General features: G+C 40.2%; 1 protein-coding gene across 1 annotated transcript in view; it reads left to right on the top strand.

The window, feature by feature from the left end:
* BBOX1 (gamma-butyrobetaine hydroxylase 1) overlaps positions 1-26,361 on the top strand; it is a 161,048-nt gene that overhangs the window by 17,694 nt on the left and 116,993 nt on the right. The window contains exon 3 of the mRNA XM_082270766.1: positions 11,022-11,136. Coding sequence (XP_082126892.1) covers positions 11,022-11,136 — 115 coding nt within the window. The remainder of the gene's footprint in view (positions 1-11,021; positions 11,137-26,361) is intronic.

Raw genomic sequence — 26,361 nt, 5'->3', positions numbered from 1 at the left:
GTTATTAGTTACTTTTCAGATGTAAGTTTCTTCAGTTATCAGTACTTTTTCCCATTTTTTTTTATTTATTTATTTTTTATTTATAATGTTGTTTACTTTTTACTTTGAAAATTCACAGAAACTGCATCAGTCTTGAAGAAAAAAGTACCTAATCATCATTGTATATGCAATAATTTAAAAATGATTAAAATTAATAAAGTTGAAAAACCTTTATTTTTGAGTTTATATGAGTTTTGTTATATCAGTGAGAGCCATACAACTAGCATTTTCAGAAGTAGGGCAGAAATGTTTGCTCTCATTCTGGGTTTCCCTTATAACAGCAGTTTCCGTAATGTGTTTAAAACATATTTTAGGAACGACTGGCACATTAATCTTTTTTAAGCAGCCTTATTAAAACTGAACCAATAATTCTTGGGAAAGCAAAAACCTTTCAGAGATCACTGCAGATTTATGGAAACATAGACATTTTAAGCAAAATTCTTGCTGACTTGGAGTCTGGTTCAAGAGCCGGCTATAACACTTTATATATGAGCACCATGCCCAGGACACTTGTTATGAATTAAGAGGGACAGAAGATCATACAGTCCTGATGTAGCTTGCCTAAGATTTATAGCACACTCTCCTCGTATACACAGCAGATATATGGGATTGTAAGTCAGAATCTGACTAAACATAAATAAAGGTGCTTGGAAAGTTATTTTATTTTATTGGTTTGCTGTGCTTGCCAAGTTATTTGGATAGTTCATATATGCAAAACAATATGGACACCATTTAACTTAATTAAGGTTCAATAGGGGGTAAGAATAATGGGATAATGTCACTAATCACTTGTGTTCTCCTCCTTATATTTTTTACCCCTCCTAGAATTTTTATGTCCATCCAGTCCTGAGATTTACAGAACTACCTTAAAAAAGTACAGCCTTTTGACCTGACTTTTTTCGGCTACAGTTAGATTGAAATGGTCTGGTCATCTATCTGCCTTTAGCCATTGACATAAAGCAATAATGTTTTTGGGTATTGGGCTTAAATACTTAACGTGAAACAAGCTCCAGCAAAAGCCTCAAGTCACAACTCTAGGTAGACATCAATAACATCACAAAGCAGAACTCAATGCTAACGTATTCCTAGGGGTATACCCTCTTTGTCAGAGCTCTTGGTTTTGGGGTATATTAAGTCAAGCATAATACAAACAAATGTCACAATCATTAGAACTTAAAAAAGATGTATCAACAGAAACATACCTTTCGTAAACATGAAAGAGATAAAGTAGAGGGAAAACAAAAGATGCATTCAATTCGGTGAGATCGAGAGAGTAGTGTGCAATATCAACATGGGTCCGTAATCAAAGAACACTTCCAACAGTCATTAACTTATAACTATGTTTTGTAAAATTCACATATCCGGCAGCATGGGAAAGATAATGCGTAAATACACTAGAGTGTGAGGGTGATCCTCAGAAGGAACATTGCTCACCTACGAAGTAAGCATAATAATAAACAGCGCAAAATATATTGAATTGTATTTTATATGATTAAATAATTTATACTTTAGCACAAGGCTGGTGCACATTCATATTGATCCGCCATACCTTAAGAGGGCAGCAAGGCCTGAGGTGCACTCATATTACCACATATTGTTGATGCTAGCAAGGAAGTCTGTTACTGTTTGGTTTTCGTCTATATTGACACCTAATACACTTGAGTTCAGAAAAGTTGGTTTTGGTGTGCAAACTTTTTGTGCATACCCATTGAAGTTGAGTTTTCAAATCACTCAATGTAAGCTGCCCTCACTAGCAGGAGAGGGCAGGCAGCCTTAGGCCTGGGGGCTAAGTACAGTCAAGTGGCCCATTGAACCATCTATTCAGCTCACCATCCATTCCCACTTGGTTTTATAATGGATATTGATGTTATAATGCAAGACAAACATGATGCAATGTGATAACATAATTTAATGTTAATAGCAACAAAGGAGGTTTAACAAAAATACATGACATTACGCCAGGAAGCTCCTGTCGGGTGGAGATCACTCTGCCTGACAGGGAAGTGACTGTGTTAGTATTGTGTCGGCCGGGTGCAGGAGCGTACTCTACACACTCATACCGCTCCTCTGCAGCTCTGCAAATATAACATTGTGTAGCGGCAACCAACAGCTGTATACAGTGTCTGGCCCCTACATTAATCCAGCTCTGGAGAGAGGCCTTTTTTACTTTAACCTGCTCACATCCGCGCTACAGCCTATATACGGCTGCAGCGCGGACTTGAATTTTCGGGAGGCCGTTTTTAAACGGCCTCCCATAAACACGCCCGCCGCGCGCTCCCGCGAGCGCGCATCGGGCAGAAGCTGTGTTGGCCGTGTCCCTTGGACACAGCCAATCACAGATCGAGACGAATGGCCAATCACAGCGGCCATTCGTCACGGTCGAGGCATCCAATGAGAGATGATCTCATATGTAAACATATGAGATCATCTGTCATTGCCTCGGTAGTAACAGACTCCCCGCGCGCTCCCGCGAGCGCGCACCGGGGATAATCTGTGTTGGCCGTGTCCCTTGGACACAGCCAATCACAGATCGTGACGAATGGCCAATCACAGCGGCCATTCGTCACGATCGAGGCATCCAATGAGAGATGATCTCAAATGTAAACATTTGAGATCATCACTCATTGCCAGCTCTCCCTCCTCACACACAGACTGCAGTGTGAGGAGAGGAGAGATCGTAAGTGGTAAAAAAAGTGCCCACCATTGCCCACCAGTGATCACCAGTGCCCACCAGTGCCCACCAGCGCCCACCAGTGTGCCCACCAGTGTTCCCATCAGTGTGCCCAGTCTCATCAGTGCCCACCAGTGTGCCCACCAGTGCCCACCAGTGCCCACCAGTGTGCCCACCTGTGCCCATCAGTGCCTGCCCAGTGCTCATCAGTGCCGCCCAGTGCTCATCACTGCCGCCCAGTGCTCATCAGTGCCGCCCAGTGCCCACCAGTGTGCCCATCAGTGCCCGCCCAGTGCTCATCAGTGCCGCCCAGTGCTCATCAGTGCCGTCCAGTGCTCATCAGTGCCGCCCAGTGCTCATCAGTGCCGCCCAGTGCTCATAAGTGTGCCTAGTGCCCACCAGTGTGCCCATCAGTGCCGCCCAGTGCTCATCAGTGCCGCCCAGTGCTCATCAGTGCCGCCCAGTGCTCATAAGTGTGCCCAGTGCCCACCAGTGTGCCCATCAGTGCCGCCCAGTGCTCATCAGTGCCGCCCAGTGCCCATCAGTGCCCGCCCAGTGCTCATCAGTGTCGCCCAGTGCTCATCAGTGCCGTCCAGTGCTCATCAGTGCCGCCCAGTGCTCATCAGTGCCGCCCAGTGCTCACAAGTGTGCCCAGTGCCCACCAGTGTGCCCATCAGTGCCGCCCAGTGCTCATCAGTGCCGTCCAGTGCTCATCAGTGCCGCCCAGTGCTCATCAGTGCCGCCCAGTGCTCATAAGTGTGCCCAGTGCCCACCAGTGTGCCCATCAGTGCCGCCCAGTGCTCATCAGTGTCACCGTGCCCATCAGTGTCACCAACGATGGCAAAAAAAATTTTCTCAGCCGAGGAGGCCTTCAATATAATCAGTGAGGACATGGACAGGGAGCTTTCTGCTTCGGAATCTTCGGAGTCAGAGTCTGACTCCGAAGTAAATTACGAGCCGGTCATTAGCAGCGGGACGCAGACCGACTCCGACGAGGAGGAATACTGCCCGCCTGCCAAACGAAGGCGTTCTGGTGAGGAGGAGGCAGTGCCATCCACCAGCTCCGCGGTGCCATCCACCAGCTTCGCAGTGCCATCCACCAGCTCCGCAGTGCCATCCACCAGCACCACAGTGCCTCGGCAAGAAAGGCCAAGCTCAAGTGGGGTGTCACCTCGCCCCCAAAGGGTTAGGACCAACGCCAGCCTTCCCTATGCCCTTCTGAACCCCCTGTGGCTTCCTCCCAACTCAGGAGAAGCCATCATCCCCCCTTTCACTGCCCAGCCAGGAGTCCAGGTCAACACTGAGAACTTTGCCCCAATTGACTACTTCCGTTTAATTTTTACGGAGGACCTGCTGACGTCCATTGTGGCCCAGTGCAACCTGTATACACATCAATTTATCCAAAGTAACCCCACATCTTTTTATTCCCGTCCCTTTGAGTGGAGAGACCTAACGGTGGAGGAGTTCAAGATATTTTTAGGCCTCACCCTCAACATGGGACTCAATAAAAAAAACGAACTGCAAGCATATTGGTCAACCAAACCAATCTACCATATGCCCATCTACTCTGCAGTAATGCCCAGGGCCAGGTATCTGATGATCATGAGGTTCCTACATTTCAACGACAATACCCAGTGCCCTCCCCGAAATTCCCCAGCATTTGACAAGCTGTTCAAAATTCGGCCACTTCTAAATTATTTTTCAGAAATATTCCCTCAATTATTTACCCCAGACCAAAATATATGTGTGGATGAGTCCCTTGTGAAATTTACTGGCAGGCTGGGCATCAAACAATTCATTCCCAGCAAACGGGCCCGCTATGGGGTGAAGCTTTACAAACTATGTGACCGAGCCACAGGGTACACCTATGCCTTCAGGGTGTACGAAGGGAAGGACACCCAGCTGCATCCCCCTGAATGTCCGGACTACATGGGATCAAGCGGGAAAGTCGTTTGGGACCTCATTTACCCCCTCCTTGAAAAAGGCTACCACCTGTACGTAGACAATTTCTACACCAGTTTGCCCCTGTTCCGAAACCTTCACAGAAAGAAGACTCCTGCATGTGGCACGGTCCGAAAAAACCGGAAAGGCTTTCCTCAAAGGCTAGTAAACACCAAGCTGAGAAGAGGGGAGACGGCGAGTCTGAGAAATGAGGAAGTTCTGGCTGTGAAGTGGAGGGACAGAAGAGACGTGTACATGTTGTCTTCGATCCACAATGACAACTATGTGGAATCCCGACGAAGGAATGGCCCAGTCCGAAAGCCAACATGTGTACATGAGTACAACTTATTCATGGGGGGAGTGGATTTCAACGACCAAATGATGGAACCCTATCTACCCACAAGACGTACCTATCATTGGTACAAAAAAGTAGCAATTTATATTTTTCATTTGGCCATATACAATTCCTACATTTTATACCGCAAATCCACCGAAAGCCCCCAACCCTTCCTTTATTACCTGGAGGAAATCTTCACAACCCTCATATTTCCAAACGGCCCACCAGAAAACATTAGATCTGACGTAATAAGCAGACTGTCTGAACGCCATTTTCCAAGTAAAATCCCTCCCACACAAAGAGACCAAAAACGGCAGAAAAAATGTAGGGTGTGTACCAAGGCAGGAATTCGAAAAGACACCCGCTATTACTGTCCCCAGTGTCCTTCCCAACCAGGCCTCTGTGTAGACGACTGTTTCCGCCGTTACCATACTTGTCTAAATTATTAGTATGGTAAACGTAGTCCTCCGCTTTCACCCCTTATGCCACTGTATACTCCTGAAATGACCCAGGACTGTTATACAACGACGCCTTTGCCTGCTGATTTTGTACCTATGTCTGCCTGCTCCGGAACTGACCCTGGCCTGTTTTTTGACCATGCTTCTGCCTGCTGATTCTGTTCATACCTCTGCCTGATCTGGAACTGACCCTGGACTGTTATTTGACCACGCCTTTGCCTGCCGATTTTGTACCTACCTCTGCCTGCTCTGGAACTGACCCTGGACTGTTTGACCACGATTTTTGCCTGCCTCTGGAAGTAGTGGGATTCATACCACAGGGGTCTCGCATATGTGAGGGGACCAGAAATGTTTTTCTGGATGAAGAAAACAATTTTTTTTGTTTTTCTTCTTCTCAGATTAGGGTCTGGATCCCGGAGGCTTCAAAGCGATTTGGGTGGGAGAAGCCTCTACCCCTGTCCCCATTCTATCCCGACAGAGGCCCTACTTCTGCCTGCAGGACTTACTGCCATCATGCCTCTGCCTACCGCATGCACTGACACTGGACTGGTATCCTTGCCTGGAGAATTGCATGCACTGTTGCTGATCAAGTCCCTGCCTGCTGCCTGGACTCAACTCCTGTGGAAAACTGCGCTTCTAAAACTACAGGTAAGCTTTTGTTTACCCTTTGCTCAGCAGAATGTATTGTGGGGTGTAATTCATGGTAATTCATGGTATGTGCATGCTATGTGTCTTTGCATGTTGGGCCTCTGTATGTGACCTGACTGCGTAAAAGTCTCACACATGTGGTATCGCCATACTCAGGAGGAGTAGCAGAATGTATTTTGGGGTGTCATTTTTGCTATGTACATGCTATGTGTTGGAAATATCTTATAAATGGACAACTTTGTGTAAAAAAAATGCGTTTTCATTTTTTTTCCACATTTTCCGAAAGATTCTGGAAAAAAATGACATGTTCAAAAGACTCATTATGCCTCATAGAATATACGTTGGGGTGTTTGCTTTCCAAAATGGGGTCATTTAGTGGGCTTTTTCATTGTGCTGGTGCTCCAGGGCCTTCAAAAGTGTAATAGGTGGTTGAGAAATGAAAAGTGTATTTTATGCTCCGAGAACGCCTGGAGGTGCTACTTCAATGTTGGACCTCTGTATGTGGCCTGGCTGTAAAAAAGTCTCACACATGTGGTATCGCCATACTCAGGAGGAGTAGCAGAATGTATTTTGGGGGGTCATTTTTGCTATGTACATGCTATGTGTTGGAAATATCTTATAAATGGACAACTTTGTGTAAAAAAAATGCGTTTTCATTTTTTTTCCACATATTCCGAAAGATTCTGGAAAAAAATGACATGTTCAAAAGACTCATTATGCCTCATAGATTATACGTTGGGGTGTTTGCTTTCCAAAATGGGGTCATTTAGTGGGCTTTTTCATTGTGCTGGTGCTCCAGGGCCTTCAAAAGTGTAATAGGTGGTTGAGAAATGAAAAGTGTATTTTATGCTCCGAGAACGCCTGGAGGTGCTACTTCAATGTTGGACTTCTGTATGTGGCCTGGCTGTAAAAAAGTCTCACACATGTGGTATCGCCATACTCAGGAGGAGTAGCAGAATGTATTTTGGGGTGTCATTTTTGCTATGTATATGCTATGTGTTGGAAATATCTTATAAATGGACAACTTTGTGTAAAAAAAATGCGTTTTCATTTTTTTTCCACATTTTCCGAAAGATTCTGGAAAAAAATGACATGTTCAAAAGACTCATTATGCCTCATAGATTATACGTTGGGGTGTTTGCTTTCCAAAATGGGGTCATTTAGTGGGCTTTTTCATTGTGCTGGTGCTCCAGGGCCTTCAAAAGTGTAATAGGTGGTTGAGAAATGAAAAGTGTATTTTATGCTCCGAGAACGCCTGGAGGTGCTACTTCAATGTTGGACTTCTGTATGTGGCCTGGCTGTAAAAAAGTCTCACACATGTGGTATCGCCATACTCAGGAGGAGTAGCAGAATGTATTTTGGGGTGTCATTTTTGCTATGTACATGCTATGTGTTGGAAATATCTTATAAATGGACAACTTTGTGTAAAAAAAATGCGTTTTCATTTTTTTTCCACATTTTCCGAAAGATTCTGGAAAAAAATGACATGTTCAAAAGACTCATTATGCCTCATAGATTATACATTGGGGTGTTTGCTTTCCAAAATGGGGTCATTTAGTGGGCTTTTTCATTGTGCTGGTGCTCCAGGGCCTTCAAAAGTGTAATAGGTGGTTGAGAAATGAAAAGTGTATTTTATGCTCCGAGAACGCCTGGAGGTGCTACTTCAATGTTGGACTTCTGTATGTGGCCTGGCTGTAAAAAAGTCTCACACATGTGGTATCGCCATACTCAGGAGGAGTAGCAGAATGTATTTTGGGGTGTCATTTTTGCTATGTACATGCTATGTGTTGGAAATATCTTATAAATGGACAACTTTGTGTAAAAAAAATGCGTTTTCATTTTTTTTACACATTTTCCGAAAGATTCTGGAAAAAAATGACATGTTCAAAAGACTCATTATGCCTCATAGATTATACGTTGGGGTGTTTGCTTTCCAAAATGGGGTCATTTAGTGGGCTTTTTCATTGTGCTGGTGCTCCAGGGCCTTCAAAAGTGTAATAGGTGGTTGAGAAATGAAAAGTGTATTTTATGCTCCGAGAACGCCTGGAGGTGCTACTTCAATGTTGGACCTCTGTATGTGGCCAGGCTGTAAAAAAGTCTCACACATGTGGTATCGCCATACTCAGGAGGAGTAGCAGAATGTATTTTGGGGTGTCATTTTTGCTATGTACATGCTATGTGTTGGAAATATCTTATAAATGGACAACTTTGTGTAAAAAAAATGCGTTTTCATTTTTTTTCCACATTTTCCGAAAGATTCTGGAAAAAAATGACATGTTCAAAAGACTCATTATGCCTCATAGATTATACGTTGGGGTGTTTGCTTTCCAAAATGGGGTCATTTAGTGGGCTTTTTCATTGTGCTGGTGCTCCAGGGCCTTCAAAAGTGTAATAGGTGGTTGAGAAATGAAAAGTGTATTTTATGCTCCGAGAACGCCTGGAGGTGCTACTTCAATGTTGGACCTCTGTATGTGGCCAGGCTGTAAAAAAGTCTCACACATGTGGTATCGCCATACTCAGGAGGAGTAGCAGAATGTGTTTTGGGGTGTAGTTGTAAGTATTCATATGCCATGTGAGAGAAATAACCTGTTGAATATGACAATTTTGTGAAAAAAAAAAAAAAAATTTATTTTGCAAAGAATTGTGGGAAAAAATGACAACTTCAAAAAACTCACCATGCCTCTTATTAAATACCTTGGAATGTCTACTTTCCAAAAAGGGGTCATTTGGGGGTCATTTGTACTTTCCTGGCTTGTTAGGGTCTCAAGAAGTGAGATAGGCTGTCAGTACATTAGGTGTGATCAATTTTCAATGATTAGCACCATAACTTGTAGACTCTCTAACTTTCACGCAGACCAAATAATGTACACTTATTTGGGTTATTTTTACCAAAGATATGTAGAAGTATACATTTTGGCCAAAATTTATGAAGAAAAATTACTAATTTGCAAAATTTTATAACAGAAACTAAAAAAAAAACGTTTTTTTTTTAAATTTGCGGTCTTTTTTCATTTATAGCGCACAAAATAAAAAGCCCAGCGGTGAATAAAAACCATCAAAAGAAAGCTCTATTTCTATGAAAAAAAGGACGAAAAATTTATATGGGTTGAGTGTTGCATGACCGCGCAATTGTCATTCAAAGTGTGAGAGCACTGAAAGCTAAAAATTGGTCTGGATGGGAAGGGGGTTTAAGTGCAAAGTAGGCAAGTGGTTAAATAGATTTTTATTGAAATATAAAATATACAAGAAAATAACCCGAGTCTGGGTTCAACATGAAGTAACCGTATCAAGAACATAGATACATGAATAGGAGAGAAAGAAAATGCACACATATGCAGACAGTAAACGTAGGGTGTTACATATGCAAGTAAAATAACATATTAAACAATGTCAAACAGTGTCAAAAGTCACACAGGAATATAAATGTAAATACCAGAACTAGAACTATGCCGTATAGTCGACATCAGCCAGGTAGGGGAGAAGTACGGGCTTTGTATCCACGATTGCCAATCATTGTGAAACTTAGGAATCTGGGATTTAGAATAAGCGTACGCCTTTTCTAGAGAGCACTGCAAGTTCATGGAGAGAGGCCTTTTTACCTGGCATCAGAGCGGCCCGGGGGGCGATTGCCACCCTGCCCTCCTTCCCAGTCCTCCCTTGCTCACTAGACATGTGCATGATGGAAAAATTTGTTTAGTTTTGCATTTATTCGTTAAGTTAATAATTTTATTTCATCATATTAGTTATGTTAGAATGATTCATTTTCAGAATTAAATTTTGTTTAATTTTAATTAATTTTGTATATTAGTTGTTCTGATTTGATTCCTATTTCAGATATTTTTTGAAAGTTTGACTATATTTATTTTAATGTGTTATTTTCTTATTCTGAGGGATTACTTATGTTTTCTGTTTGAGTTGGTTAGAGGTGGATTTATCAGAATCTCCGATACATAATAACGAATGGACCTAAATTAATTTGTTATATTATGATTCAGAGATTCTGATGGATCCACCTCCATCCAACCCAAAAACAATAAATAGGAATCATCATCTTATTTCACTTTCATACCTTACTGTATATTTTGCAAAATGTTTCCATTTTATATGCAGTGCATTTTTTCTAATAATGAAAAAGGTTATGCAACATAAAAACAAAATGGATCTGAATTAATTTGGTTAATTCACTGTGTTGTTATGTTATTTCCTTGTGTCGTTACGTTATTTCGGATCTGGTTTAATCAAATTAATGTCATTGTTTCGTTAAAACTAATTTAATATTTTCTGAAATTCGTTACTATTGTGATTCAGAGATTTTGATACCTCTGAATCTCCAAATAACAAACATGTTGTTCTAATTTTGATTCCTAAGAAACTAATTGCACATGTTTAGCCTCCACCCCTTTTCCCAACAGGGACTAATGGCAGTCCTAAACCTTAACCAGAACTTACAGATACCCTTTTTTTTTACAGAAATTACACATTAAATTATACGTTTTTTGTTTTTATAAATACAATTTACTGGCCAACACATTTGAAGTCCCAAAACTGTTTTTACTTGCATGCTCTTTTATAATGTTTACATTTTCAGCAAAAGGAATTTTTTTTTTGTTGAACCTATTTTTAAAAATGTATTAAAAATATGAAATTCTTGAGATTTAATTTGTAGGGCTCTTGCACATGGCCATTTTATATCCAGGAGCTTAAATCTGTATATATACATGTTTACATTCAGAATTGCATATCCTGTCATTTGTTTGTACAAGCTGCTGTATGTTAAGTTCTATGCCCCAGTATGCCTGTATACATGAGCCCTTTTAGAAACAGTATTGTTTTCTTTTTAAAATCATTCTGTTTTGTTCCATATACTTTTTAAAAGGTGTTAATTTTGAAAAGACTTCATTCCCTTTGGTTGTCTTCCTTTTTCCAGGTGATCATTACATGGCCAGATGAGCATCAGAGTGAGTTTGATGCCGAATGGCTGAAGAAGAGGTGTTTTTCAAAGGAAGCACGAGCAGAAATGCAGGAGGAACTGTTTTTAGCAGGTACGTGAAAGCAACTTGTTTAGAAGCTAATGTCTGGACTGAGATGTGAGCAAGCCAAGCCACGTAATTATATAATTTACTGCACACAGCATACTTCCCAAATTTAGAACGTGAGAAAGAGGGGTGCCTCAGTGTGGTAATGACTTGTGGTTCAAAATGGGATCAGCCTTCTCGCAGTATACACCGTACATATGCCACAGTCCTTGTACCCACAATACTCTCTTTAATTTATCATGTCAGTAGTGAAAGTCTCACAATGACACCTCAAGACAAAGGTTCCTTTTTTTTTTTTTTTTTTTTTTTTAATGAAACTCTTTCATTACAGATGCTTTTCTGCTCATTTGATATATACATTGAGATAACAATTGTCTAAGCATACATTAAAAAAGAGATTCAATAAAAACAGTTGGGGACTGCTTTACAACCATCAACTGTTGAGATTAAAAAAACACCTTGGTAATGTGTATCAACTTACTGAAGGTAGCAGTTAGGGCTATGTAATTTACTATATAGCATATAGAGTACAGGAGTCAGCAGTATGTGGGGAGGTGCAGCGTGGTGCGTCAACAGTAAACACTCAGAGTCCAGTTGTGGCAACAGAACTTGTATTAACATTAAAGTTCAGCAATTCACAACAAGCCTGATCGAGAACACTCACAGAATGCAACAGTAATGTGTAGCAGAGCAGGTTTGGGTGTGCTGACTGTGTCTGTTTTGGGGGCGGAATGCGACTGTCAGGTTGGTGCCCAAATGGGGAGGTCTCCAGGAAGGATAGCATGTACTTATTCTTTCCCTACTCATCTGAAACCTCTCCTTGCCACTAATCACTGTCCCTGTCAGACAGGTGACCTGACCTTACATTACCCACACGAGAAATGTGCACCAAGCCTAGAAGCTGGGTCCCTAAATAGGCTCTACTTGATACAACATGGCTGCCAGAGTCACATAGGATGGCAGCATTCAATCAGATATCTTCCCATGTGACCCTGGAAGCTATAGAGGAACAATGTTCCTCTTGACTTCCCCTTCAACTGCAATGCCACTGCGAGTGGAGAAAATAGACTAGACCTGCCTACAAGTATATATTGTACAACATAGCATTTTGAAGGCAAGGGTCAGGAAAACCTAAATTACAATATAGTGTGCAGTGGTCAGTAGTTTGAAATGTACAGTTGGGGGCCACCTACAGTGGAGAAAATAGACTGGACCAGCCTACAAGTATGTATTGTACAACATAGCATTTTGAAGGCAAGGGTCAGGAAAACCAAAATTACAATATAGTGTGTGCAGTGGTCAGTAGTTTGAAATGTACAGTAATGCTTAGTGAATTTAGTGCTCTGATCTATGTAATGTACAACATAGCATTTAAAGTTTGGTGGTCAGGAGTATGTAATGTACATTACAGCTTACAGAATTCAACAGTCAGGAAGATGCAACAAACCACAAAGTGTATACAGTGAACTGGTCAAAAGTATATAATGTACAGTGCAGCTTGCATAATTTAGTGGTAAGGAGTAAAGTTTGTATTGTGCAACATAGGGTATGTGGTGCAGGGGTCAACAGTATGTAAAATAAAGCTACTGCACAAATGTGCCCCTGTTATTGGTCAGTAGAGGGGGAAAAAACATTCTACTGTTAGTATTCAGGGAGAGGAAGAATGCACCATTGTTGACACTCAGTGGGAGTATCAAGTGTCCCGTTGTTACTGCCAGTGGTATAAAGAGGACCATTAACATAAGTGTCAGTAGGTTAAATGTTTGACATACATTTAAATGTCACCTTTAATAGTCAAGGCATATCTATTCTAGTAGATGATAGGGTGATATCCCCCACCATCTTTTTTTAACCATGAACCACTGTGACTTTGTATCATGGTTTGAACAGAACATGTTATACTTTGATTCTTCCCTCTTATTTATACTGTAGAAAAGGGGAAGGTTGGATCTGGCATACAAACAGATTTTCCAATAAGTTTGAAAATGCTGCCTGCAATAATAAGTGCTGTTCCAGTTCTCTCAAATATGCAATTATGAGTTAATTTGACCCCGTCACCACAGGGTCACTTGCACAAAATGCACATTCTGTAATAGAAAAGGCAATGTACTTACTTTTCTGGCAGCCTGTGTGATGAAACGCCACCGCTTTGCTTCCCCCCAGCATTACAGGTATTTTACACTTGAAGTGGACTGAATATTTCCCCCCCCCCATCAAAAACTGTGGTTCCACCTGCTGACTTATATGTCCTGTACTGACGTACAAGTGGACAAGAGCAACCACAGTATGTTATACATTCACAAGTGTAAAATTACTTGTAGGGGCCCAGGGGGAAGCAAGATATTTGACTTTAGGACACCGGCCGCCAGAAAGGTAAGTACATTTTCTCAATTTTTTTTAGAAGCGATCCTTAGAATGTAATACAGTTTGTGCTGATTAAAGGAGAATTCCAGGTATAACTGTTTCATACATAGATAGCTCCAGCCTGGACCAATAAACTATGCATATACCATAGAAAAAGAAAAGAGGGTTCTCTGGCCTAGTGCATTATCCAACAGATTTATTAAAACATATGAATAAAATCATAAAGATGTCTACCCACAAAAATCTTCTGAGGCTCTGAAGAAGAAGGCCAGTCCTTCGAAACACATCAGTCTGAGCGGTCCCATTGATGACCCCCCACCCCCAGGTTTGGTGATTTGAGCAGCCAATGAGAGGTAGCCACATAAGTGGCATGACAAGCATTTTTTTAACTTATGTTTGTGAGCAGACATCTTTATGATTATTATTCATATCTTTTAATAAATCTGTTGGATAATGCACTAGGCCAGTGCGTCCTCTTTTCTTTTTCTATTCTCACAGCACTGTCAGGATAACCCAGTCCTAGAGGGCAGCAAGGCATCTATGAGATTATCCCCGATTTGACCAGGCATCTGTGACACTACACAGCCAGCTGACTCTAGCGCAGGAGTGTGTTGTTCTTTTATGCATATACCATACCTGACCAATGCCCACTGGAAGCTGGAAATGACTGAAGTAGACATTAATACTGCAATGATCTCCACCTGCCTTTGGGGCCTTCCAGCATTGTGAATACAGGAGGTCAGGCCACTCGGGCACAGGTGCCATTCAGATAACGCTTTGCATTCTCTGAATACATTCAAAGCGTTCTCGGATTGGACAAGGTAGAAAGGCGGGGTGATGATGTCAAATTTTCCCTGTCATCTCACTTTAAGGTGAAGCAAGTATACTTTCTTTTTCCTAATTGCAGTATTTGATGGATGGTGTTAGCCTTTCACTGATTGTTTTTACTTGCTGTCTAGGACTGCTTTTTTAGGAAATATATAAATGAGATTTTGAGCTGTTTAAACTGTCATCTGTCTCACGTCTGGATTTTTATTAGGCTGCAACCAAAGGTCACCTTTTGTTTAAAGTTTCTTATGTGGAATGTATGTATGAAATTACCCATGTAACAGTGCATTTTACGATTCTGAAAATGTTGTAAACTTAATGATAATTAAGGATTTATGTCCCACTTTCACATCTCCCCCCTGAGAAGCACCTAAATATCTGTTGTTTTTCGTAGCTGACACCATGGATCTTCTACTCTAGATATATGACGATGACGTATGAGCAAAAAGTTTTGTTAGCCTATAAACAATTTATAGATCCACATCCAAATGTCTAATGGACTAACCTTTTTAAAGGATGTTAAACTTAGCAAAACCATTACTAATAAAGTATACACATTCTCTAGACATAAACTGATCCTTGGAGGATAGCGGTCATATTTTATAATGGTTTGTAATTAATGGGGTTGGATAGTGTTCTGTATGAAGTTGATTTATGATTTTATTCTTTAGAAATCATATATATATATATATATATATATATATATATATGATTTTATATATATATATATATATGTATATATATATATATATATATATATATTTTTTTTTTTTTTTTTTTCTCTTTTTTTAAGAATTTTTTTTTTTAAATTAGAAAATATTGCATATAAATGTATTATTTGTAGCCAGTAGGTGGTGCTCCTTTTCCTTTTTAGCCAGGCTAACCCTAGCTGCTTTGTTGAAAAAGAGTAAGTTGTTAACAGGGCTTTATGAAGCTTTATGATTGTTAAAGTTTAGATCAGAAAAAAAAAAAATGTTTCCCCATTCCCTAAAAGAAGCACCTGATGCAATGGGGGAGATTTACTAAAACTCAGAATCTGTTGCAACTGTGCATTGTAGCCAATCAGCTTCTAAATTCAGCTTGTTCAATTTGTAAGAAAATGGGGGGGGGGGGGGGGTGATTAACCACTTTACCACCGGAGGATTTTGCTGTCTTACGTCCAGGCCACTTTTTTTTTTTGACAATTGCGCGGTCATGCGACGCCATACCCAAACGAAATTTACGTCCTTTTTTTCCCACAAACAGAGCTTTCTTTTGGTGGTATTTGAGCTTTTTACTTTTTGCGCTATAAACAAAAAAAGAGCGTTTATTTTGAAAAAATAACAATATTTTTTACATTTTTTATATGAAATTCCCCCCAAAAAAATGTAAAAATCAAATTTTTTAAAATTTTTGGCCAATTTGTTTTCTGCTACCTATGTTTGGTAAAAAAAATCACGATAAGCGTATTTTGATTGGTTTGCGAAAAAGTTATTGCGTTTACTAACTACGGGAAAGATTTCTGTCATTTTTGGTGTTTTTTTTTTTAACGCGTAATGGCGGTGATCTGCGATTTTTTTTTTTGCGGGACTGCGACATTGCGGCGGACAGATCGGACCCTTGACTGACATTTTTTGACACTTTTGGGGGTACCAGTGACATTACTGCAGTAATCAGTGCTATACATATGCACTGTTACTGTAAAAATGACACTAGCAGTGAAGGGGTTAATTTTATTGGAGAGGGAGGGGTTAATGTATGCCTGGTGCTTACTGACGTGTGGGGGGGGAGGTGACTGAGTGACAGAAGGACAGATCGGATGTTCAGCTATGCTGAACACTCCGATCTGTCAGTCCCTGTCACTTAGGAGATCCTCACTCGATTCCCCGACGATCGGGGCAGAGCAGCGGCGATCACCGCCGCTCCTCCCCTGGCCCGACTCCCGCTGTGAATGAAAACAGTGGGAGCACGCCTCCGGCGGCGCGCGAGCACCGCCTACAGGGGGAGGAGTCTAGGTCTACGTCGCTGGACGGGAACGAGCCACTTTGCCGCAGTACGCTCCATGTGAGCGGTGGGCAAGTGGTTAAACAAATAATAATATGGACTTTAAGAAATAATATCAATATTATTAACCTGCTCCCACTCTTCACTTACAATGCAAGCCTTGACAATAAAACTTGGAAGCTGATTGGTTTCTTTGCAGAGCTACACCAGATTTTGCATGATCCAGTTAATTTTTCCCAATGGATGGGGCATAAAGTGTAGGAAAACCCTACCTATAAACTCCTATTTGCGCCCTTTCATTCTGTTAAATATACATCTTAAACTGTTATGTTATATCTGTTCAAAAAAGCAACTAAATGCCCGTTGATCCAACCCGAAATCCTGTGAGCTGATAACTTCCTCTAAACTTTGCCTGTGCTGCACTGTAATCAGTTTCCAATGTTTCCAGCTCTCTTTGTGATCTACAGAACAACTCCCTCATGTTATTGAGATGGGGAGGTCACAAAACAATGTTATTAGCTTTCCCAGCTATCGTATTTGAACTACAAAATCCATCCTCTCTATGTAATGGAGATCAGAGGAGAAAGTGATTGTAGTCTGAATCAGAAGAGCAGCCTAGGCAAGTGAGCCCTGTCACCCTAGTACAGATAATAATAATAATAATAATAATAATAATAATAATAATAAAAGATAAATAAATAAAGAATAAGAAAGCAGCCACTACATCTAAGGACTGGAAACTGCAACATATAACATTTTTCTTCTTTGGGTTTGATACGCTTTAATGTACAGCATTGTTTAAAGCAACAGTTGACATCATCTCTGGTATGTTTCAGGAAGCCAACAGTATGACAAAAAGAATACAGATGTAAAAAATCAACTGTCTGCTTTTAGGGGTCGGCCTGTAGACATGACCATCATGTCTTCATACTTAAACAATACAAAATGTTTTTAGCATTAGAAATGCTTCTGCTTTACCAGAATCCAGTGGTAACATACACACATGTGACCATGTTTAGAACACAGATGTCAGGTCTGTAAAAGACTCAGGAGGCCTCCTAGTGATTTATCTATCCACTTTGTAGGTGGTCTTCTAAGTCCCTGTTTATTGCTGTTACCCTCAGCAGTCAATGAATGAAACATACATTTTATTTTTTTATTTTTTTTAATCAGACAGCTAATTACACAGTTTTTTTTTTTTAATACATAAAATTTGCATTGCCCCAGGCCAATACCTGGGCCTCCATACACTTTTTTTGGGCAATAACTTGCATTTAAGCCTTCAAAATGAGGCTTTAGACGTTCGAGTCCCATAGACTTTTTTTTTTTTATAACTTAAATTTTTATTGAAAGTTTTTCAGATAATACAGTAATAACAAAGTATTGGTTAAGGCCGTGGTTACAGAAACAGAAGCATAAACAGCAGCTTCAAACGTGCAAATACAGAAAAATTGACAATGAGCAAAAAGGAATGTTGAGAGCCCCCGACATAGGGAACCCCCAACCATTATTGTATTATAGGCATACCAGTAAGAACAGCATCTCAATAAACCTTGGGCGAGGCAGACCTAGAACCCGGACGGAGTGGGAAGGTGAAAAGAGGAGTACCTGTCCCCCCCAATGGGGACATACTGTGAACAGGTAGTCCCCAGCGTCGCTTACTGGAGAATTACACTTTTTTTTTTAATACATAACTGTTTTTCTGCTGACGCATTTATAATTCCTTACAGTCAGTATTGAGATTTACACGTCCAGTGTGAATGCCCTGCAATTAAAGTCAAACAGGTGACACATGCATTTCCCAGTTCAGCAATTCAGCTTTCTGGGTCACCAGTCTGCTTCCAGCCTATTCTTCGGACAATAAATCAAGTAAAATAATAAACTCATACTGTATGTATTCAACAGCATATTTAGCTGTTTGCCTGAAGTTCCAACGTTTTAGATTTTTATATTTATATTATGCATTTCATTTTATTCTTAATCTTTTACTGTATTTCCAATAGAAAGAAACTGCACAATGAAAAAGCTATTTGTATGAAAATATAAAGTTGATTTTTTGCATTGAAAAAAAATCAATGTAGCAATACATAGCTATAAAATTGGATAAGATGTTTTCCTTAAAATATATCTGAAGGCAAATCTTTTTTTTTTTTTTTTTTGTTTAGTGTTAGGTATAATGAAGAGTGATTAGAATATCATAATACCTATCAGGGCTTTATAGCTGTCCTTGCCCGTGTTAAGCTGGCCATAGACAGTTCCATAGACAGTTCAAATCTCGACCAGTTCAGCAGGGGCCGGATGAGATTTGACCCATGTATTGGCAGGCTGATTGTACCCAAGTTGATTGATCGATCAACTTGGGTACAACCAGCATGTCATATTTTTCATGCGTTTTTTGGCAGCAGCTATAGCTAGTGGTTCTCCCAGTGGGTGAGGTCCCAGGAAGCTGTGCACAATAGCTTCAAAGGAGGGATATCCCACTATCTATGACCAGCTTTTTGGAAATTCACCCTCTCTGTTTGTCGTGTTTTCTATTATCATCGAACATGGAAGAAAATTCTAAATTTTGGGTTGACTTGTCACCAGAACTGAAATAGAGGGGAAATCTTCCAATAGAGACACTAGTCCTGATGACCTGGGTGAAAGTCAGAGATTTACTCACTTTGAAGGAATTTCCTCTCACTTGTTTTGGTTATCAGACAAGAAGTGATGGGAAATCTCCCCAATTAGACACAGACAGCTAAAATAAACCTGACAGGGTTATAACCCTCCCTTACTCTATCCAAAATGAAAAAAGATTTGCCTTTAGTTCTACTCTAAAGTCCAACTCCATTTTAATTCCTTTCCACCCAATCCTTCAGCAACCCCCCTTTCTCCTCTAACTGCCCAGCAAAGCCTTTCTTTTTCTCCAGCACTGGCGGTCCTCACTGCTGCATAGAACACAAGCCATGTGATGCATGAGGACCATTTTATGCACCCTTGAACTGCGAGCCCAGGCTGTGTAATGACATACCCCCAGGCATGTGTTATTGAGAGCCTGGGTTTACAGGAAGTGGTTGAGTGATGTCATTCATCCTAAGGGCTAGTTTACACTTGCTTCAAAACATGGATTGTTAAAGCTCTCTGGATGCCAGTCAAAACCCCTGTCACTAAATATAATGGTTAACTTACAGTTCTGTTTACACCCTACATTTACTTTGCTTATATTTCGCTTCAAAAATGATACCCGATGTCGCTTTAGTGGTGCTTCAAAGCCTCCATAGATGGCAAAGCTCGCTTGAAGCATCTGCAGCTTTTCAGAGGCTTTGATTCAGCTTCAGCTTTGCTTTATTTTGGAGAAATTGCAGGTATGAGATGTCAACACACACAGGGCATCTGCCAAGTTTCATTAAAGCTTAAAAAAAATCACCTCCTTTCGAAAGCATCATCGAAGCATCACTGAAGCACCACCGAAGCATCATTGAAACACCACCGAAGCATCACAGAAGCATCATAAACACATCAAAAAAGGATGTTGAAACGGTAGACGCTTTAATGTGTATTGAAGTCAGAAGTCAAAGCAAGTGTAAATGAGCCCTTATAGAGGAGCAGCAAGCAGGCAAAAAACAACTGAGGAGGACCTAAAGGAAAGTGCTGGTGCATTAAGAGACTGACTAGTGCTGTACCACATTTTTCCCCCACACAAGAGCGGGGAGCTTTTGTTAGAAACAAACTGGAGTTGGACTTTAAAAGCTCATTCTTTATTTGTGCAATGAGGAAATAACTTTAGAGAACTATAAATCTCTGAATGGTGAGTGAGACTGGGCCAGTGGGCTTGTTTTACTAAAGCAGTAGCAGCTGTTCTTTTCAGATAAAGGCATGTTAAATTCAATCACTGAATTGTGGCTAAAAACAAATACCCTTTTTAAACTAACCTTGCACACGAAGCGTTTATCAAAGTGGACGCAGCTTGAACTTTTTTAGTAAAGCCTGGTACATATGGGGTAAATATCATCCGGTATTGGTTGGTTCAACAGAGACCAGGTGACATTTGTCCTGTGTGTATAGCAGCCTTTCCCCACTTTGTATCTTCTGGTTGGCCCTTGGTGCTCAGCCTGACCCTTAATGTAGCACTGAAGGAACCCAATGTCAGCACTACCTAAAATATTTAGGAAAATGGTTCCATTCCTCAGGACACCCATTGGTGGTCCACTCTGATACATTTAGCAAAGTATGCTGCTGTAGACCAAAGCTGGCAACTTTTTCCACATTAAAGTGTATTTCCACCTTTCCAGCCAAATGTGAGGTGTTGTGTGACACGGTTTAGCAAGACCCTCATTTTCTTGGCACATTTATTGGATATGTACATTTTCATTTCACACATCTGATTTGTTAGTCATTTTTAAATAACAGACTTATTTTAAATATGTATAGTAACTAAGATGTATAGTAACTAAGTAGAACTACTTCACTACTGTACTTAAGTACCGAAAGGTGGTATCTGTACTTTCCTAGAGTAGAATTTTTTTCTCCTACTTCCACTTTTACTTCACTACATTTTTTTGATGATTTCAATACTTCTACTCCGATATTTTTTTTTTGTGCTGCATAGTTACTCGTTACAATTATAAAAATTACCACTGCCAGAACAGTAGATGGCAGGTTTCATGAAGCTCAAAACGTGTGTATTATCAGCGCATACGAAAATAAATGCTACTGTATGTATAAATAAAAGCTGCATTTGAAATAATAAAAAACAATATGATGTTCAAACTTTTGACTTCTTTCGTTAATAACTACATAACACAGTACTTGTACTTTTACTTTCAGTACTTGAGTAGCAATTTTTTTTTCAAAACTACTGGTACTTTTACTTTCAGTACTTAAGTAGCAAAATTTTTTTAAAACCTACTTGCATTACTTAAGTACAAAAAATGTTGAATACTTTAGTACTTCTACTCAAGTCACTTTTTGATTGAGCACTTCCACTTCTACTCAAGTCACTTTTTGATCGAGCACTTGTACTTTTACTCAAGTATGGGTTTTGAGTACTTTATACAACTCTGCTTATTTAATTTATTTGGTACCCTTTACGTGGTGTTCATGATATTGAAATTAGTTTGCATTGCACATTAAAGTGGTTGTAATGGTTGAAGTTTTTTTTTACCCTAATGCATTCTCTGCATTAAGGTAAAAAAAACCTTCTGTGTGCAGCAGCCCCCCCATTCCCACCTTTTATCAGAGGCCGATCTCAATCTAGCACTGTGCCCGAGAATAGCATCCCTCTCTTTCTTCAATGGACTTGGAGGCAGCAGCAGGAGTCAATAACAGCTAGTGAGCAGTGACCAGGGGCAGTGTTGAGCCGTGCTGTGTGTGTCAGGCACTCACAGCGGGGCTTGGGATCGAGCCTGCATGAGTGCCCTCATAGCAAGTAGCTTGTTTTAGGGGCACTGGACAGGAGACAGGAGCAAGGAGCATCCCAGAGGAGGAGGTTTGCAGCTGCTCTGTGCAAAACCATTGCACAGAGCAGGTAAGTATAACATGTTTGGAAAAAGGGAGAATTAATTTGCGCTTGGAACACACAATAAATAGAACAATTAAAGGCAGCCAACCATAAGGTAAGATTACACACCCAAAATAGAATATAAAACAAGGTAGCACCAATATAATGAATATTATGATAATAAAAAGTCCATAGTCCAGCACTAAATAGAATAAAAATCCACATAAAGGTAAAGAGAAAGTGCGCTCAACACCAGTGAGTAGAGGTATATACAATGTAGCAGGTCACCTCGTGGGTATTTCAAAATGCTCACCAGATACACATGACCCTCAGATTATAGAGGAGTCATGTCAGGCATTGGTGACAAGTATGATAGCAGACAAGTTGTAAACGGGCAACTCCCAACATAACTTGAAGATAATATACCTTCTCTTTACAGACTCTCCAACACAACTTGATCCAAATGCTCTGCTAACCTTCACCCTCCCTGATTACAGTCACCTGGGTCAGTTGCGACACCGTGTTACATGAAAAAGTATCAGTGAGACAAAATGAGCATCATTCTGTGTAAGAATACAGATCGAAGCATTATTCCTCATGTAGAAACTATAGGGGGATAGAAAAGAGGATAGGAGCAGAAGAAAGGTAAGAGAGGAAAATGGGAAAGAAGGGGAGAGAGTGGGATACAGGAATCAATTGGTTTTCTGCTACATATTTTTGGTAAAAAAAATCGCAATAAGCGTATTTTGATTGGTTTGTGCAAAAGTTATTACGTCTACTAACTACGGGAAAGATTTATGTAATTTTTATTGTTTTTTAATTTACTAGTAATGGCGGCGATCTGTGAATTTTAGCGGGACTGCGACATTGCGGCGGACAGATCGGACCCCTAACTAACATTTTTGACTCTTTTGGGGAGACCAGTGACATTACTACTGTAATCAGTGCTAAAAATATGCACTGTTACTGTAATTATGACACTGGCAAGGAAGATGTTAACATTGTGGGTGATCAAGGGGTTAAATATGAGACTAGGGGAGTGATTCTATCTGTGGGGGGGCGTGGCTTGTGAAATGATCATAGAGACATGTGATCCTCTATAGAAGGATCACAGGCGCTCTGTGATCATTCCAGGGAGAAGAACGGTCAGCTGTGTTTACAACAGCTGACCGTTCTTCTCTCTCAGTGGGGAGTGATCAGGGGTGTCAGGCAGCAATCGGAGCTGCCTGCCCCGTGCATTGGAGTCCCCGCTGACGAGTGCAGGCGCGCTACCGATGTAGGTCTACGTCAGTTTGCGCAGGAGGGCCGCACTGCCGCAGTAAAAAGGCGGCGGGCGGTCCGGAAGAGGTTAAGGTATGTGTAAGGGTCATTTAAAAAACAAAATTGGCACGGGAGGGGGTGCAGGGGGGGAGCTTTATTTCAATGTGTTGACTGTTGTAGGGATATTAGCTGACAAGCTTCTTCAGGGACATTGAGCATAGTGAGCAGAGTTGTATAAAGTACTTGAAACCCATACTTGAGTAAAAGTACAAGTGCTCGATCAAAAAGTGACTTGAGTAGAAGTGGAAGTGCTCGATCAAAAAGTGACTTGAGTAGAAGTACTAAAGTATTCAACATTTTTTGTACTTAAGTATCGCAAGTAGTTTTTTAAAAGTTTTGCTACTCAAGTACTGAAAGTAAAAGTACCAGTAGTTTTGAAAAAAAAATTGCTACTCAAGTACTGAAAGTAAAAGTACAAGTACTGTGTTATGTAGTTATTAAAGAAAGAAGTCAAAAGTTTGAACATCATATTGTTTTTTATTATTTCAAATGCAGCTTTTATTTATACATACAGTAGCATTTATTTTCGTATGCGCTGATAATACACATGTTTTGAGCTTCATGAAACCTGCCATCTACTGTTCTGGCAGTGGTAATTTTTATAATAGTAACGAGTAACTATACAGCAGAAAAAAAAAAATATCGGAGTAGAAGTATTGAAATCATCGAAAAAATATAGTGAAGTAAAAGTGGAAGTAGGAGAAAAAAATTCTACTCTAGAAAAGTACAGATACCGCCTTTCGGTACTTAAGTACAGTAGTGAAGTAGTTCTACTTAGTTACTATACATCTCTGATAGTGTCATTGATTTTTCTTTGTAAAGTACTGTATATTGTTTCTGAAATACAATACATAAATGGATGATTTAAATAAAATTTATAAAACACATAAGCGTTATGTAATCAGCCATAAGATGTGCGTACTATGGCAATGAATAGGCATTAATAATCAGTACAATTGTATTCTTTCAGGCAGCTAACAATATCCTATAGATTGGGCGCTGAGATCAGTATGACCTCAGGCATATCTATCCAATGAAAGAACACACTCCTGGATTTTCTTTGATTTATTGAATATACATATGATATCATTCAAAGGACATTTATTCCCAACAGTTAAATCATAGTTAAATCAGAGTTTTAATTGCTTTTACTGGATGTATATATATATATATATATATATATTAAATTGTAATGCATGAACGGTCCATGAAACCACCATTGTATTCAAAGTTAACTGGTGGAAAAAAGTTTAGTTCTTACAGAATCTCTACTGCATATTTAATTATATACAGTGTATTATTTTTCCATTATCTGATATAGATTAAGGAAAACAACTTGCTTCCTGGCAGCCAGATGTTTAATAATACATCCCAAGCTATACTTTTGTCTTTGGTTCTTGTATCTAATAAAAAATAATTGATAGCTTTAGACTGTTCATATATGTATAAAGTTCCAACATATGTTACATTGATTGTAGCCATATTAGTGCTTTTGTAGCCATAGAGTTGAGTACTGTACATGGTATTTTTATTATTTGTACTAACAGTTACTGTATGTGTTCAGGACATACTTTTGGGTCCCTACTATCTAATTCTAGAGCAGCCTTTCTCAACCATTTCAACACAGACAAACCCTTGAAATTACTTCAGGCTCAGGGAACCCCTGCTATAAATTACTATATCTACAACTCATGATACATTAGTGCTCCTTACACTTTTGGTCATTGGGAAGAATTACAACCCTAAAGATTAATGGTGTCAGTGGGAACTTATCTGAGAGGCAGAAATTCCTCATTGGTCAAGGAACCCCTAGCAACCTCTGGAGGAACCCTAGTTGAGAAACCCTGTTCTAGGGTATTGTTGGGACATAGAAGAAGGGGGGAGACTCTCAAAATGTAGAATACTCAACTGTGTTGTCAGTACGATAACATTTTCATACATTAAAATATTTTTTTTTCTCTGAACATTTAAGTGTAATATTTATAATAATTATACATTATTATAAAAGAAAATGTAAAATTACACATCCTGTCTAATTACATTTTTAACCACTTACTTACTGGGCCCTTATACCCCCTTCCTGCCTAGGCCAGTTTTCAGCTTTCAGCGCTGTCGCAATTTGAATGACAATTGCGCTGTCATGCAACACTGTACCCAAACAAAATTGTTATCATTTTTTTCACACAAATAGAGCTTTCTTTTGGTGGTATTTAATCACCACTGGGTTTTTTTTTGCTAAAGAAACAGTTGGTGGCACTGATAGGCTCTAATGAAGCTGCACTCATGGGCACTGATGAGGAGCCACTGGTGGGCACTGATGAGGAGGCACTTATGGGGCTGCACTGGTAGGTGGCGCTGATAAGTGGCAATAATGGGCTCTGATAGGCGGCACTGAAGGGCACTGATACGTGGCATGGATGGGCACTGGCAGGCATCACTGATAGGTGACACTGATGGGCACTGATTGGCAGCGCTGATGGACACTGATAGGTGGCACTGGTGGGCACTGATGGGCAATGTTGGGCACTGGTTGGTAGCACTGCTACTGTGTGCATATTATGCTGCCACAAACTTGTGGTCACTTGATTAGGACTAAAGTCTCTCCATGCAGATCCAGAAGTGAGCTGATATCTCAACAGTGAGACCCTGTAGCTGTATTGTTATGACTGAGAGGGCACTGCTGCTTTTAACCTGTTGGTGTTAGCAGAGACTAAGCACATACAGATTGGCAATTTAACCAGCAGCATTATTTACTGCATGCAGACTTTACTGGGACTATACTCATGTGCACCACCGTGAAGAATGGGCCCCAATGCTAGCCAAATGAAGAACTAGGGCTAAAGACTGCTCATTCAGATATAAGGAACAAGGGAAACCCGTTGCTAGATCACCTGGGAAGCAAAGGGGTTACTTTGAAGGCACAAAAGGTCATAATAGGTTTACTGAAAAAGTACAAAATGTATTAGGTTTAGATTAATAGCAAAAAGTAAACAGTGTTAAAAACAATTGGTTTGCAGCATCACAGGATCACTCACATCCATACATGCACCTCAATTCCGGTGCATAGTAGGGTCAACCAACATACAACAAAAAACACAGAAAACACAAAACAAGACACTTAGTAAAGCCAAATATCAATACACACATTGGATATATAGAGGACTATTAATTTTATTAATGAAGGCTGGCACTTTGGAACAATATTCCCCCACCTTATAGCAGATTATTTATGGCTGCTCTTATGGCCTGTTATA

This window comes from Pelophylax lessonae, assembly GCF_965119305.1.
Source record: "Pelophylax lessonae genome assembly, chromosome: 10".
Taxonomy (NCBI): Eukaryota; Metazoa; Chordata; class Amphibia; order Anura; family Ranidae; genus Pelophylax; species Pelophylax lessonae.
The sequence above is the reverse complement of the archived record's forward strand: the minus strand, read 5'-3'. Positions and strand labels throughout refer to the sequence as shown.